This window comes from Bos indicus, chromosome 19 (assembly GCF_029378745.1).
Source record: "Bos indicus isolate NIAB-ARS_2022 breed Sahiwal x Tharparkar chromosome 19, NIAB-ARS_B.indTharparkar_mat_pri_1.0, whole genome shotgun sequence".
Lineage (NCBI taxonomy): Eukaryota > Metazoa > Chordata > Mammalia > Artiodactyla > Bovidae > Bos > Bos indicus.
In genome coordinates, this window is record NC_091778.1 from 27,286,420 (window position 1) to 27,301,778 (window position 15,359).

The window sequence follows — 15,359 nt, forward strand, 5'->3', positions numbered from 1 at the left end:
AGAAGCTGTGGTACATATTTCATTGTATTGATGGGATATTACTGAGCTATGAAAAGGTATGCATTTGAGTCAGGTGAACTGAGTTGGATGAATCCAGAGCCTGTTATACAAAGTAAGTCAGAAAGAGATAAACAAATATTGTTGATTAATGTATATGGAGCCTATTATACAGAGTTAAGTAAGTCAGAAAGAGAAATATTGTTTATTAACAGATATATATGAAATCTAGAATAATGGTACTGACAAACCTATTTGCAGGACAGGAATAGAGACGCAGACACACAGAAGGGACTTGTGGACACTCAGGAGAAGGAGAGGGTAGGACGAATGGAGAGAGCAGCATTGAAACATTACTATGTGTAAAATAGATGGCGAGTGAGAAATTGCTGCGTAACACAGGGAGATCAACCTAGTGCTCTGTGACAACCTTGAGGGGTGGGGTGGCAAGGAGGTTCAAGAGGGAGGGAATACAAGTATACTTACATCTGATTCATGTTGTTGTATGGCGGAAACCAACACAACATAGTAAAGCAATTCCTCCAATTAAAAATAAATTTTTTTTAAAAATGTCAACTTTACAGTGTATATCACTTCTATTTGGCTATTCCCCACTTGTATCCTTTACAAGAAACTGGTAACTAAATTGTTTTCCTGAGTTCTATGAGTTGTTCTAACAAATGATCAAACCTGAGAAGGTGTCCTGGGGAATCTCTTCAAACAGAAAGGTAGAGAACCCAGGAAACCCCATTTGCAACTGGTGTATGAAGCGGGGGGTGGTCTTGTGGGACTGAGCCCCGTCAACCATGGGGTCTTCACTTACTCTGGGTAGTTAGTGTCACAAGTGAATTGAGGACTTCCCTGGTGGCACAGTGTATAAAAATCCGCCTGCTAATGCACGTGACAGGAGTTCAATCCCTGGTCCAGGAGGATCTCAGATGCCTCAGGGCAACTGAGCCCAGGTGTGCCACAACTACTGAGCCTGTGCTCTGGAGCCTGGGAGCCACAGCTACTGAAGCTCACGTGCCTAGAGACCAGGCTCTGCAGCAGGAGAAGCCACAGCAATGAGAAACCCAGGCACAGAAATGAAGACCCAGGGCTGCCAAAATAAATGCTTTAAATCTTGAAAAAAAAAAAGGAGGGAAGAAGTGAATTGAGAAGGAACCCTAGCTGGTATCCAGAAAGTTAGTGTTGGGTGGGGGAAAAAAAAAACCACTTCTCTCTGGCTATACCTCGTGCCATAAAGTCCTCCACTGTGCTTATTAACCACTAAAAAAAAAAAAAAAAAAACTAACACTTAAATATAACATTTTTAAAGGTTACTAAGAGCTTTTGGGCTTCCCTTGTGGCTCAACTGGTAAAGAATCCACCTGCATTGAGGGAGACCTGGGTTCAATCCCTGGGTTGGGAAGATCCCCTGGAGAAGGGAAAGGCTACCCACTCCGGTATTTAATTGGAGCCTGTTTGCAAATCTATGATGTCCTATTTGATAGATGAGCAAAGTGAGGTTCAGAGAAAGGTATCAGTCACATGAGGAGTCAGTGAAGCTCCTTGGGCCTGGTCCCCTCCAGCCCAGGGCCAATTAAGGCCAGAAACCATTACACAACAGGAACTGAGTTAGGTAACATCGTGCCTCTGCCGGGAGTCTCCAACCCTGAGGATTCTACAAAAGAGGAAGAAAGTCCATGCCTACTCCCCAGAGGCCCAGATTTGCTGAGATGCGGCAGAGTTGTTCCGCTTTCAAGCAGGAATGTTGACTAGCCGCGTGCCGAGCTGCTCACAAAGCAGGCAGCCCCCTGGGCCTGGGACACACACCCTGGTGCACCTCCTAGCATGGCAGGAAGTGCAGTGGGGTTCAGGAAGCCCTGAAAACTGAGAGGCTGCAGAAGATGCCTGTCCTGACCCCCCTCTCTCAGGCTGCACTCTCAAGTGGGTCCTTTTGGTGACTCCCATGCCTGCTCTGACAGAGTGAGGACTATTCTTCCAGGTCAGTGACCCAGGGCCAGGAGAGATCTGAGGAGACTTGAGAGCAGACAGCTCTGAACTCAACCCTTGGCTCTGAAAGCCCCTACCTCCTGTCCACATCAAGGTTTGGTCCCACGTGTCCAAGTCCCAGGAGAAGGAAGACTCCAAGGGACACACAACAGTAAGTACCCAGAGCATCTCTCCCACCATCCAGCCCTGCTGCTTCACCCTCCTGACCGACCTCACCCTCCACCCTGGCACCCAGGAAGCTGACCTCTTCTAGTGTCTCCCAGGCCCCCTCTGGACCCCCCTCTTCCTATGGCTTTTCCTCCCACTCCTTTTCCCCTCCCTTGTCCCAACAAAGTCTATCAGCAGATGCCCTGGGATTTTATAAAACTGATTCTAAATGCTGAATAGGAGTTTGCCAGGTGAAGAGCAGTGATCCCCATGGGAGTCCTGCATTGGTAGAGGTCAAGGAAGTTGCTATTCTCTGCCTTCCTGACTTTCCTCACCAACCCAACATCCACCCCCTCCCCATAAACATCCTTGCTGACTTGAAAAAAAAAAAAAAAAAAAAGACCTGAGAGCTGCAAGGCAACTGAAGGCAAAATGAGGACTGCAGCCCAGAAGACAGCATTTCAGATAGCGCTGAGAAACTGCTCCAAAGAGGGAGACAGAGGAAGGTCAGTATATATGTGATTTTGAAAAAGGGGGAGTTCATGCAACCTGTAGTTGCAGGTTTCTGCTCCTCACAAGGAGCATACCTCCCCATGAAGGATTTTAGTGCTTTTCTAGATGTGAGGAGATGCAAGAATTGGGCTCATAAGAATCAGCTCCTGAAAAGACCTAACGCTCTGAAGACCTGTTCTGCCAGGTATTCCTCGAGCGCAGAGGCCCCTATCCCTGATCTCCATCCTGAACTCCCTTCAGGGGATGTTAAAGGTCAGCAGCTGCAGCAGCACATGATTTAATCCTTGTAGAGGTAGACAGCCAGTGCCCATGGCAAGTGCCAATCTGTAGTTGACACCCCCAAGGTCTCCCAGCCCAGCAGCGATGGCCGGTGAAGCCCGAAGCCTGGAGGACTTGGAGGAAAAGAAGAAACAGAAGCTGAAGGAGCTCCGGCTTTGGCTGCCTGATGAGGAACCTCGCTTGCAGTCTCCTGAGGTGGTCCATGCTCAACCAGAGAAGCCAAGGAGCCGGAAGATCATGACGATCCCCTCAGTGATGAAGGAGGTACAGCACGAGTGTATGGCCATCCACACCAAGGGACCACACGTGAACGAGCAAGGGGCATGCACCAAGACCCTCGAAGAGACAGACTTGAATTCAGGTGCTTACAAAGCCTTCTCTGCCCACTGTCGATCTCCTCACCCCCCACCAGAGAACCCACACACACACACCTTCCTCTGGGCGGTGATTTAGGACTGCCCGATCAGGGGGCATCCAGACCTAGGCCAGCCTGCAGCTAAGAGGCTTGCTGGGGTGGGGAGGGGAGGTTGCTGGATTCCTTTTCTAGCCAAGTGGATTCCTAGGATCCCATGTGGTCCTCACAGGGCCTGGAAGGGGTGCTCAGAAGGCCAGAGAGGGAGAAGGCTGGAATTCAGAAGGGCAACTGGAAGCGAGGGTTAGGGGTTTCATGCCCGACTCCTAAGCAGGCATTTGCCTGGCCTTGCGTTATAAGCATGGACTTGGGAACCAGGCACTGCCACACCGGGTGAGTCACTTCACTGCTTTGTGCCTCTGTTTCTACATCTGTAAAATGGGAGAGTAAGAGCCTACCTCCTCAGACTATGTAAGGGTTAGAGAGATAGTTCATATTAAATATTTAGCACAGAGTCTAAGAGTCTAGTGGTGGTTTATTCCGACTCTTTGCGACCCCATGGACTGTACCCCGCCAGGCTCCTCTGACCATAGGATTTCCCAAACAGGAATACTGGAGTGGGTTGCCATTTCCTTCTCCAGGGGATCTTCCTGACCCAGGAATCGAACTCGGGTCTCCTGCATTGCAAGCAGATTCTTTATTGACTTTGCTATGAGGGAAGCCCCTAAGATGTAGTAAGTACTCAAAAAAAAAAAAAAAAAAAGGAGCTCTGTTGCTACTGTTGCTGTCACTGCAGTTATTATTACTAATCAGCAGCCCTGGGAGGTGGGACTCCTCACCCCACCGAGGAGAGGCACACAGAGGGGGCTTGACTTTCATGAGGAGGTAGAAAGAGAGCCAGGACACAGATACAAATCTTCTGGATCCCAAATCAGGATGAATTGTCCAGCAGCATCAGGAAATCATCCTCCTACAAGAGGCAGGCTGTAATGGTCTCCCTCTTGACCTCTATTGGTTGAGACAGAAGACCTCTCTTGTTCTTCTTGCCTGAAGAACCCAGGCCTCAACCCTGGCTTCTGCCCCATCCCCTGGCAATCCTCCAACCTGTTTGTCTGCTCCCCACAGCCCTGTATTCCTCATTCTCCCACTCGCCAAGTGCACCCAACCTGGAGTCTCCCAGCTGGCCCACCTCCACCAAAGTGTTGACATTCTGCAAGCCTAAGCAACCAGTGCTCAACCCACTGAAATGGAGTTCGAGCCCCCTAATTTTCGCATCTGGATATAGGAAAGGTGAGGCTTGCTGAGGGGCCCTGAGGTATGGGGTGGGGGGGGCAGCTTTGAGGCAGCCAGTGGGCTTGTACCTCCATGCGGACCCAGTCAGAAGGAACTACAGAAGGCTGGAGGAGCCAGGAGCCAGGGTGGTGGGCGCAGTGGGCCTAAAAATGATCTTTCAGGAGCATCCCTCTGCTGAGACTGCACTCCTTCCAATTTGATAGATGGGGACGCTGAGACTCACGTCGGTCAGACAGTGAATCTCCCCCAACCTGGTGCAATGTGGTCCTTGCCCAGGCAGAGCTCGGCTCACAACCTCAGTGGACTATGAAGATCCTGGGGTTCAGGGTGGTTTAAAAAGTTCCAAGGAGGACTCGGTTCTCCAAATAAACCCCGAGAGAAGGGTAGGCTCACCCCTCAGCCTAAGCCGGTTCCCTCTCCTGACTTCTCTTATTTTGGCCTCCATCATCCTGAGTCACCCAAGCTTCAAACCCCAGCCACAACCAGGCTTCTTCCTCTTCTCGTCCCAGTATCAAAGTGCAAGTTCACACAGCATCTGGAGACAGAGCCAGGGCTGGAGCCTAGAACCACCCATTCCTGGTGCAGTCATTTATCCCTCCGTCTGCTGCTGCTGTTTGAAGGTCCCCATCCCCAGCTTGGGCTTCCCAGGAGGCGCTAGTGGTAAAGAATCCACCTGCCAATGCAGGAGATGCCAGAGACATAGGTTTGATCCCTGAGTTGGGAAGATCCCCCCGGAGGAGGAAGTGGCAAGCCACTCCAGTATTCTTGGCTGCGCTGGGTGTTCGTTGCTGCACACTGGATTTCTCTCACTGTGGCAAGTGGGGGCTACTTTGCATTGCAGTGCTCTTGCTTCTCATTGTAGTGGCTTCTTTTGTTGCGGACTACATGCTCTAGGCTCACCAGCTCAGTAGTCATCGCTCTAATGCTTACTTGCTCTGCGGCATGTGGAATCATTCCAGACCAGGGACCAAATCCGTGTCCCCTGCATTGGCAGGCAAATTCTTAACCACTGCACCACCAAAGAAGTCCCTTCCCCTTCCCGCTATGCCTACTCTTCACCACTGCACTCCCAAGCCTCAACAGTGATGCTCACAAGCTCCTTTGCCCTCACTTTCCACCCTGACTTCACCCACTTGCTCTATGACACAGAACAAATCACTTTATCCTCCTATGTCTCAATTTCCTCATCTGATCTACTCAGTTTTCTACTCTGCACACCAACCCGTGCCACAGTACAGAATTTACATATCTTGAACTCCACACTAAAATAACCCATGTGCACAGAAGTTCAGATATATGATGTAGACTCTACAAGATGTTGTAGAAGAAAAGTGTTAGATTTTTCACATCTCTCTACCCACAAAGGTCCCCTCTTGTGCCCCTACCAGCTTTCTTCTCTCTTGTCCTTCCCCGCACACACTACCCAGTCTCACTGACTCTTCCTTAATTGAAGACACAGAGCAGTTCCCCTCTGCTCCCAACTTGCATACCCTGAGTTTCATTGTCTGGCAAAACAGTGTCTGAATAAAATGATAAAGCATTTAGCGACTTCGCTGTTGATCCAGCAGCTAAGACTCCACTCCCACTGCAGGAGACCCAGGTTCTTTCCCTGGTCAGAGAACTACATCCCACATGCTATAACTAAGAGTTTGTATGTTACAACTAAAAAAACCCACAAGTCATGATTGTAATTATCTTTTATTTTTTGTCTGGGTATTGATTGTGAAAACTGATAAAGAACCTTTATTACTAAAAAAAAAAAAAAAAAGAAGAAGAAGAACCCACAAGCAGCAACTAAAAACCTGGTTCAGCCAAATAAATAAATAAAAATTTTTTAAATAAATAAAACGGTGCCTGGCAATGAAGAGGACCCACCACTTTAGAATGCCACTTAGTAACTATTTGTTGTTGCTTGAAATGGGCACCTTAACTCCCTTCCCCAAGAGGTTTATCAAAATCTTTCTACCTGATAGAGGAAGTTTCAGAGCGTTAAGAGAATTAAATTGTACCTCTCTCTTTGTGACTTTAAAAATTGGATTACCAACACCATCTCACAGGATTTTTGTGAGAATTTAAAATGTATGATCCTGAAATTGATGCTCAATAAATGGTCCTTTCTTTCCTTTCTCCCCTGAAGACCTTTCCCCAAGCATTTACCAAGGTTTTCCAAGTTCCCCATATCATGAGTCACCAAGCCAAGAGTTACCCAATGACCCCACATCCACCGCAGTCCTGAGAGCCTGTGAAATCCCACGTCATTCCTGTCCAGAGCCCAGAGAGAAGGAGGGTCCTGGGACTGTATGGCCACTGGTTGAAACATCTGGAAACAGCTGCACAGGTAAGGCCCTGCTGAGCCTCTGGAAAGCGGTGGTGAGGCAATGACATGGATGGAGGCCAGGTTGCTACACTGAGCAGAAAGGGTCTGGCAAACATCTGAGACCTCTCTCCAGAAATCCTATTGCTGGGACTTCCCTAGTGGCCCAGTGGTTAAGAATCTGCCTGCCAATGAAGGGGACCTGGGTTTGATCCCCATTCCAGGGAGATCCCACATACTACAGAACAGCTAGGCCAGTGCACCACAGCAACTGAAGCCCACATGCCCTAGAGCCCATGCCGTACAACAAGAGAAGCCACTGCACTGAGAAGCCAGAGCCCCGCAAGACGAAGAGTAGCCCCTGCTTGCCACAACCAGAGAAAAGCCCGCAAAGCCATGAAAACCCAGTGCAGCCAAAAATAAATAAGTAAAACCAATTTTTAAAAAATAAAAAAGAAATCCTACTGCCAGAATCTCTCCACCTGCCTAAGGCACTGTTTCCAGGAAGCCCCTGGAAATTAAAATGCAGGAGTATTATCCAGTACAGAAGACACATCACCTGGTTAGTGGACAGGCACTGGCCTAGAGTCGGAAGAGAAAGATTCCATTTCTGCTGAGCTCCTCAGCCCCCAAGTGGCCTAGAGCGAGTCAGGTGGACACCGTCTCTGTGTCAGGCTCTGTGCCATGTGCTTTGCTTGCACAGTATAAAATTTCACGACCACTCCATGAGATGGATGTTATTATTATTCCACCTTGGAAATAAGAAGACTGAGGCTGGAAAATATAAACTCTCAGAATGGCAGAGATGGAATTCAGCCTCCACTCTCTCTAATGCCACTGCTGTTGTTCAGTCGCTCAGCCGTGTCCAACTCTTTGCGACCCCATGGACTGGATGGAGCACGCCAGGCCTCCCTGTCCATCACCAACTCCCAGAGCTTGCTCAAACTCATATCCATCGAGTCGGTGATGCCATCCAACCATCTCATCCTCTGTCTCCCCCTTCTCCTCTTGCCTTCTATCTTTCCCAGCATGAGGGTCTTTTCCTATGAGTCACCTCTTCGAATCCAGTGGCCAAAGTATTGGAGCTTCAGCTTCAGCCTCAGTCCTTCCAATGAATATTCAGGGTTGATTTTCTTTAGGATTGACTGGTTTGATCTCCTTGCTGTCCAAGGGACTCTCAACACCACAGTTCAAAAGCATGAATTCTTCAGTGCTCAGCTTTCTTTGTGGCCTAACTCTCACACATACATGACTACTCGAAAAACCATAGCTTTGACTAGATGGACATTTGTCAGCAATGTCTCTGCTTTTTAATATGTTGTCTAGGATTGTCATAGTTTTTCTTCCAAGGAGCAAGCATCTTTTAATTTCATGGCTGCAGTCACCATATGCAGTGATTTTGGAGCCCAAGAAAATAAACTCTGTCACTGTTTCCACTGTTTCCCCATCTATTTGCCATGAGGTGATGGGACCAGATGCCATGATCTTAGTTTTGAATGTTGAGTTTTAAGCTAGCTTTTTCACTCTCCTCTTTCATCTTCATCAAGAGGCTTTTTAGTTCCTCTTCACTTTCTGCCATATGGGTGGTGTCACCTGCATATCTGAGGTTATTAATATTTCTCCAGGCAATCTTGATTCCAGCTTGTGATTCATGCATCCCAGCATTTTGCATGATGTGCTCTGGGTATAAGTTAAATAAACAGGGTGACAATATACAGCCTTGACATGCTCCTTTTGCAAACTTGAACCAGTCTGTTGTTCCATGTTTGGTTCTAAATGCCACCATCCACACATTTAATGTTCTGCTTCCCTTGTCATCTAAGGGCTTCCAGGTGGTGCTAGTGGTAAAGAATTCCGCTTGCCAATACAGGAGATGTAAGAAAAGTGGGTTTGACGTCTGGGTCATGAAGATCCCCTGGAGGAGAGCATGGCAACCCACTCCAGTATTCATGCCTGGAGAATCCCATGAACAGAGGAGCCTGGTGGGTTACACAGTATTTAGGGTCACAAAGAGTCAGACATGACTGAAGTGGCTTAGGACATGCACGAGGCATCTTCTTAACATTGATCTCAATGATGAGAGAAGTCCCTTTTGAAATCTGAGAGATGTTTTGTTAAAATGATCCCTTCCACACCCAGGTAGGAGTATACTTGTAGAATTCATGGTCCTAAAATGTGATCCAGGTTGGAGATGAATTAACTGACTTAATTAATCATACTTTTTCCCATTCAGGGAAAGAAAGAAGGAAGGAAGGAAGGAAAAGACAGAGGGAGGGAGGAAGAAAAAGAAGAAAAGAAGGAAGAATTTTGTAATATGTAAGAGGCATCTTACCAAAACATACAAAAGCAATAACCTTAAACATGAAGAAGTAAATATGAAAGCCAAGAGGTTAATTAGTTGTTACAAAAAACATTCATTGATTCTGAGCATCTAGCAACTAGGGCAAAAATGGAAAGACAATGGGTTGGTTACCTAATATCTATTACTCAATAGAATGCATGTGCACTCAGTCACTCGGTCATGTCCAATTCTTTGCAACTCCATGGCAAGCACAGTCCATGGGATTCTCCTGGCAAAAATACTGGAATAGGTTGTCATTTCCTATCCCAGGGGATATTCCCGACCCAGGAAGCAAACCCGAATCTTCTCCATTGGCAGGTGGATTCTTTACCACAGTACCACCTGGGAAGCCCTGCTCAATGAATAGAAAAGACCAATTCAGAAGAAATACATCTTTTCCTAATGCTGAATTCTTTTTCGTTGGTTTTTCCAGCCAAGCTTGAGGCATGATTGATAAATAAAACTGTACTATGTTAAAAGTGTACAGATTTGATATACATTGTGAAACAATTACTGCAATCAAGTTAATTGACACATCCATCACCTTGAATACCTGTGTGTGTGTGTGTGTGTGTGTGTGTGTGTGTTGGGAATGCTTATGATTTGCTATCTTAGCAAGTTTCAAACATACAGTATGGTATTATTAGCTATCATCATCATGCTGTACATCAAAGCCTCAAAACTAATTCATTTTAAAATTGAAAGTTTGTATTCTTTGATCAACATCTCCCAATTTCCCTCACCCCCTCATCCCTGGGAACCATTATTCCTCTCTCTGTTTCTATAAGGTTAAATTTTTTTGTTTTTAGATTCCACATATAAGTGATACCATACATATTTGTCTTTCTCTGTCTGGCTTATGTCACTTAGGATAATGCCCTCCAGGTTCATCCGTGTTATCACAAACGTCAGGATTTCCTTCTTTTTATGGGTGAATAATATTCCATTAGAGAGAGATAGGTAGATACCTAGATCAATAGACTATATCACCTTTATCCATCCATTCATCCACGGAAACATCTTAGGTTGTTTCGTATCATGCATCCATATCATGAATAGTGCTGTAATGAATGTGGGAGTGCAGATATCTCACCAGCCTCTCTCCTGTTTTTCTAGTCTCTATTTCCTTTATTTCTGAATCAGCAGCCAGCACAGCATGTGGCTTGAGCAGGTGCAAAACACAGTTGTTGAGTATTGGAAGGAGGGACAAATGAACAAACCTATCCTATACCTTTATGTTTTATCTCTCCCTCCCGTACTTAGGAAGCAGACAGAGATACCAGGATCAAAGGAGAGAGACACCTTGCTCCACCTGGTCATGGAAAAATGAAGATTTGCACCCAAAATTCATGCAGTTGCTACTTCTACACACTCCTTACCACAAAGACTACGAGTCCTTGAACCGGGAAAGCTGGGATCACGGGGTGGTTGAGGGGCAAGGGCATTTGATTGAGATCAGAGACTTATTTGGCTCAGACCTGGGTTCCCAGGAAGGGCCTCACACAGTCATATTGCATGGAGTTGCTGGAATTGGGAAGTCCACACTGGCCAGGCACATAAGAAGAGCCTGGGAGGAGGGCCAGCTATACAGGAACCACTTCCAGCATGTCTTCTACTTCAACTGCAGAGAGCTGGCCACGTCCAAGCTGACAAGTCTGGAGGAACTCATCACAAAAGACCAGTCCACCACTGTGGCTCCCGCTGGACAGATCCAGTCTCAGCCGGAGCAGCTGCTCTTCATCCTCGATGGTTTAGATGAACTGGAATGGGTCTCAGAGGAGAAGAGGGCAGAGCTCTGTCTGCACCGGAGCCAGCAGCAGTCTGTGCAGACACTGCTGGGCAGTTTGGTGGAGAAAACCATATTTCCAGAGGCATCCTTGCTGATCACAGCTCGGACTGCAGCTCTGCAGAAGTTCATTCCTTCTTTGAAGCAGCCATGTTGGGTGGAGGTCCTGGGGTTCTCCGAGTCTTCCAGGAAGGACTATTTCTATGAATATTTCACAGAGGAAAGCCAAGCAACTAGAGCCTTTAGTGTGGTTGAATCAAACCAAGCACTCTTGACCATGTGCCTCACGCCCTTGGTGTCCTGGCTGGCCTGCACTTGCCTGAAACAGCAGATGGAGGCAGGGGAAGAACTCTCACTGAAGTCGCAGACCATGACAGCCCTCTATCTGCGCTACCTTGCCCAAGCTATCCAAGCTCAGCCCCTGGGCACTCAGCTGAGGGGCTTCTGTACTCTTGCTGCTGAGGGTATCTGTCAAGGAAAGACTCTGTTCAGTCCAGGGGACCTCAAGAAGCATGGATTAGATGGGGTCATCAGTGCCACTCCCTTAAAGATGGATGTTCTTCAAAAACACCCCACATCTCTGAACTACAGCTTCATTCACCTGTGTTTCCAGGAGTTCTTTGCAGCAGTGTCCTTTGCCTTAGGGGACATTCGGGACAAAAGTGACCATCCTAACAGCACTGGAAGCATGGAAAAGTTGGTAGAAGTATATGGGATCAATAACCTCTTTGGGGCACCAACCGTGCATTTCCTATCCGGCCTTTTGAGTGAGCAAGGAGCGAGAGAGATGGAGAACATTTTCCAATGCAAGCTGTCTTGGGAGAGAAAGCGGGAGTCACTGCTGCGGTGGGCTGAATTGGAACTCCGGCGTGAGCATTACTCTCTGCAATTGTTTCACTGTTTGTACGAGATTCAGGACGAGGAGTTCCTGACACAAGCGATGGCCCATTTCCAAGGAATGAGAGTGTGCATCCGAACCAGCATGGAGCTGCTCGTGTTCACTTTCTGCATTAGATTCTGCAGCCACGTGTGGCGGCTTCAACTGAATGAGGGCAGACAACATCCAGGAGCATGCAGGCCCACCGACACAGTGCTGTGAGTACCCCACCCACTCTTCTCTCCCGCTCCTCTGTTGGCTCCTCCGTCCTAGGCACTGGAGTCACTTTCACTAAACTTAACCCCAGGGGTTCAAGGATCAAGATCTGCAGTGACCACCATCCCCCATCTGCCTAAGATCCCCTGCAGCAGGGTCCATCCATGTGACGTGCCCTGCCTGCCTCTGGGCAGGCCCACTGCGTCCTGCCACTCCTCATCCTGTCTCTTCGATGACCACCATATTCTCCACCTCCTGTGCTAACCTGATTTCCCCTCCATGCAGCCCACCTGCCTCTCTTTCTCCCTCATGTTTGTCTCTAAGCAAACCCCTCCCTCAGCTGCTTCAAACACTCCCCTTAACGGCTGTTGACCATGTCATTGGTCCAGAGATCTCCTCCATCACAGAATGTGTGTGTCTGAAAGGTAGTCTCCATTTTTCCCTGCACATCTGACTTCTCTGTTTGTGTCAATAATGCACTCTTGTACCTCGCGCACTTAGCCTAAAATCCGCCCACGCCAACCTGAGTGTGACAGCAGAGTTTTCTCTAAACATCCTCCAACCCCATTAACTTCCCCACCCAGGTTCCCCCATCTCAGTTGCATTATTGATCATTTAGTCCTTTTATGATTTGTCCTGTGAATATTTATCTGGCACTGCTTTTAGGCCAGATCCTCCAGATCACAGATGAACAAACACAACTCCTGCGTCAAAGAACTCAAAACCTGGGGTAGAAGACACACAACCACCCAGTAATTACAATTGAGTATGATGCTATGGTAACAGACGGCAAGGCGTGATGTTGGCTGCAGAAAGAGAGTGTGTGCATGTGTGTGCGTGTGCACACAAACACATATTCAGTCATATCCCACTCTTTGTGGTTCCATGGACTGTAGCCTGCCGGGCAAGAATACTTGAGCTGGTTGCCATTTCCTACTCCAGGGAATCTTCCTGACCCAGGGATCAAACCCAGAAGTTCTCTTGTGTCTCCTGCATTGGAGGGCAGATTCTTTACCACTAGCACCGCCTGGGAAGCCTGCAGGAAGGGAGTAATCACACACAAAAAAAGTGAAAAAAAAAGTGAAAGTGTTAGTCGCAGCCAACTCTCTATGACACCATGGACCGTAGCCCACCAGACTCCTTTGTCCATGGGATTCTCCAGGCTAGAATACTGGAGTGGGTTGCCATTCCCTTCTCCAGGGGATCTTTCCAACCCAGGGATTGAACCTGGGTCTCCTGCATTGCAGGCAGATTCTTTACTGTCTGAGCCACCAGGGAAGCCCAATCACACACAAGTAAACCAGAAAAGAGTCAGAGGAAAAAACGCTGGATTTGGGTTTTTGCTTTTTCTGACTTTCAAGGGTTTTTTCTCACAGCAAAACCCATGTCCATTATAGGAAAATAAGAATATGTAGAGAAGCAAAAAGACAGAAATTAATATCAACCAGAAATTAATATCAACAGAAATTAATATCAACTCAGAAATGACCATCATTAAGAATTGAAGTATATGGTGCTGTTGTATGAAAATTGTACACATCTTAATTATGTTGAATTAAGTAGTGCTTCTCAGATCTACTGTATCCTACTTTTCTGTCTACTCATTCTAGTAATTTTTGAGAGTTTGACATTGAAACTCCAACTAAAAATCTTAATTTATCTACTTGAAAAATAATTATCATAAACTGGAACTATATGTAACTAGATGTATTTTTTCTGTATTTTCCAAGTCTCCTGTAAATGTGTTATCATGTTTTCATAATTTAAAAATATAAAAAATTTAAATATTTTTTTAAAAAATAAAAACTTTTTAAAAAGCATTGAGGTATATGGAATTTCCCTGGTGGTTCAGTGAGTAACACTCCATGCTGCCAATGCAGGGGATACAGGTTCGACCCCTGGTAGGGGAGCTAATATCCCACATGCTGTGCAGAGCAGCCAAAGATTGTTTTTAAAAAAAAGAATTGAGATATATCATCTAGTCTTTTTTATGCTGATTTTCATGGCAAAACTGAGCCACACTGGACATTTTCTTTTAAAGTTGGCTGCCCCTCTGCGGCCACCACCCTGGGCTGGGGGCCCCTCTTCTCTGTGGCTCATCACTCTACAGCCCTTGCCATACTACTCTGAAGTGTTCATCATGTATGTCTGCTTCCGCCTCCATCTGGAAGTTTCTTGAGGGCAGAGGGAGCCATTTTCCATCTCTTTTATCTGCGGTGTTCGGGGCAGTCAGGGAGGCTGGTCAGCCCTGGGGATGGCACTGCCCGCCATGCACTTCCACCCCTGCACACACAGACCGCACCTCTCCTTTGCCTCTCTTCCCCACAGGTTGAGCTGGGTCCCGGCCACAGAAGCCTGCTGGCAGGTTCTCTGCTCTGTTCTCCAGGTCACTGGAAACCTGAAGGAACTGGACCTGAGTAGAAACATCTTGAGCCGCTCTGCAGTACAGAGTCTTGATGAGGCCCTGAGATGCCCTGGGTGCCAGCTAGAGACCCTGCGGTGAGTCTGGCCTGGGCACTGCTCTGAACAGGGATGGACAGGAGATCTAAGACGGACGCTGACTCTAGGAGGGGAACTGTCCTTGCATTCAGCAAATACTCACTGAGCCCCTCTCTGGCCCACCACTGCGCCAGGTGCCAGGGTCTCTATGGCAAACACACACAGGCAGGTGTCTATTCTCAGAGAGCTTGCAAAAGACCGACATTAATCAGGGAACCATGCTAATAAAGGTGTAACTACAGGGCCAGATAAGGGTCTCCAGTGGGAAATGTCCTTAAGAAAGGGACACTTGGGGACTTTGCTGGTGGTCCAGTGGTTAGGACTCAGTGCTTCCATTGTTGTGGGTTTCACTGGGGAACTAAGGTCTCATAAGCCTCACGGCACTGCCAAAAAAGTAAAACTACAATAAGATATCAATTTGTGCCTGTTAAAATGGCTTTTATCAAAAAGGTAGAAATCACAAGTATTGGAGAGGATGTGGAGAAAATGTGTACTTTCTCATACACTGTTGGTGAGAATGGAAGTGGATGCAGCCACCGTGGAAAATGGTATAGATATTTCTCAAAAAAAAAAAATAAATAAATAACAGCACTATCATGTGAGCCAGTTATTCCACTTCTGGGCATTTATCTGAAGAAGATTTTTCTTGGGCTGGGTATCTTGATGAACCACTCATCATTCAAGGCATTCATCATACATTTCCACCTCCTTCCCTTGTCAAAATTAATCATTTTTTCTGCCTTCAGCTGC

The 15,359-nt window shown here is 47.1% G+C and overlaps 1 protein-coding gene across 7 annotated transcripts in view; it reads left to right on the forward strand.

Annotated features, from left to right (window-relative positions):
- The first annotated feature begins 1,721 nt into the window (after positions 1–1,721).
- The window catches only part of NLRP1 (NLR family pyrin domain containing 1), a 31,898-nt gene continuing 18,260 nt past the window's right edge, over positions 1,722–15,359 (forward strand). For 3 of the 7 annotated variants that reach the window (XM_019982483.2, XM_070772891.1, XM_070772890.1), the window contains exons 1-6: positions 1,722–2,143; positions 2,997–3,292; positions 4,409–4,573; positions 6,714–6,914; positions 10,495–12,112; positions 14,439–14,609. In XM_019982483.2, coding sequence (XP_019838042.2) covers positions 3,016–3,292; positions 4,409–4,573; positions 6,714–6,914; positions 10,495–12,112; positions 14,439–14,609 — 2,432 coding nt within the window. In that variant the 5' untranslated portion in view covers positions 1,722–2,143; positions 2,997–3,015. The remainder of the gene's footprint in view (positions 2,144–2,996; positions 3,293–4,408; positions 4,574–6,713; positions 6,915–10,494; positions 12,113–14,438; positions 14,610–15,359) is intronic. The other 4 variants (XM_019982484.2, XM_070772889.1, XM_070772892.1 and 1 more) reach the window with 4 other exon arrangements.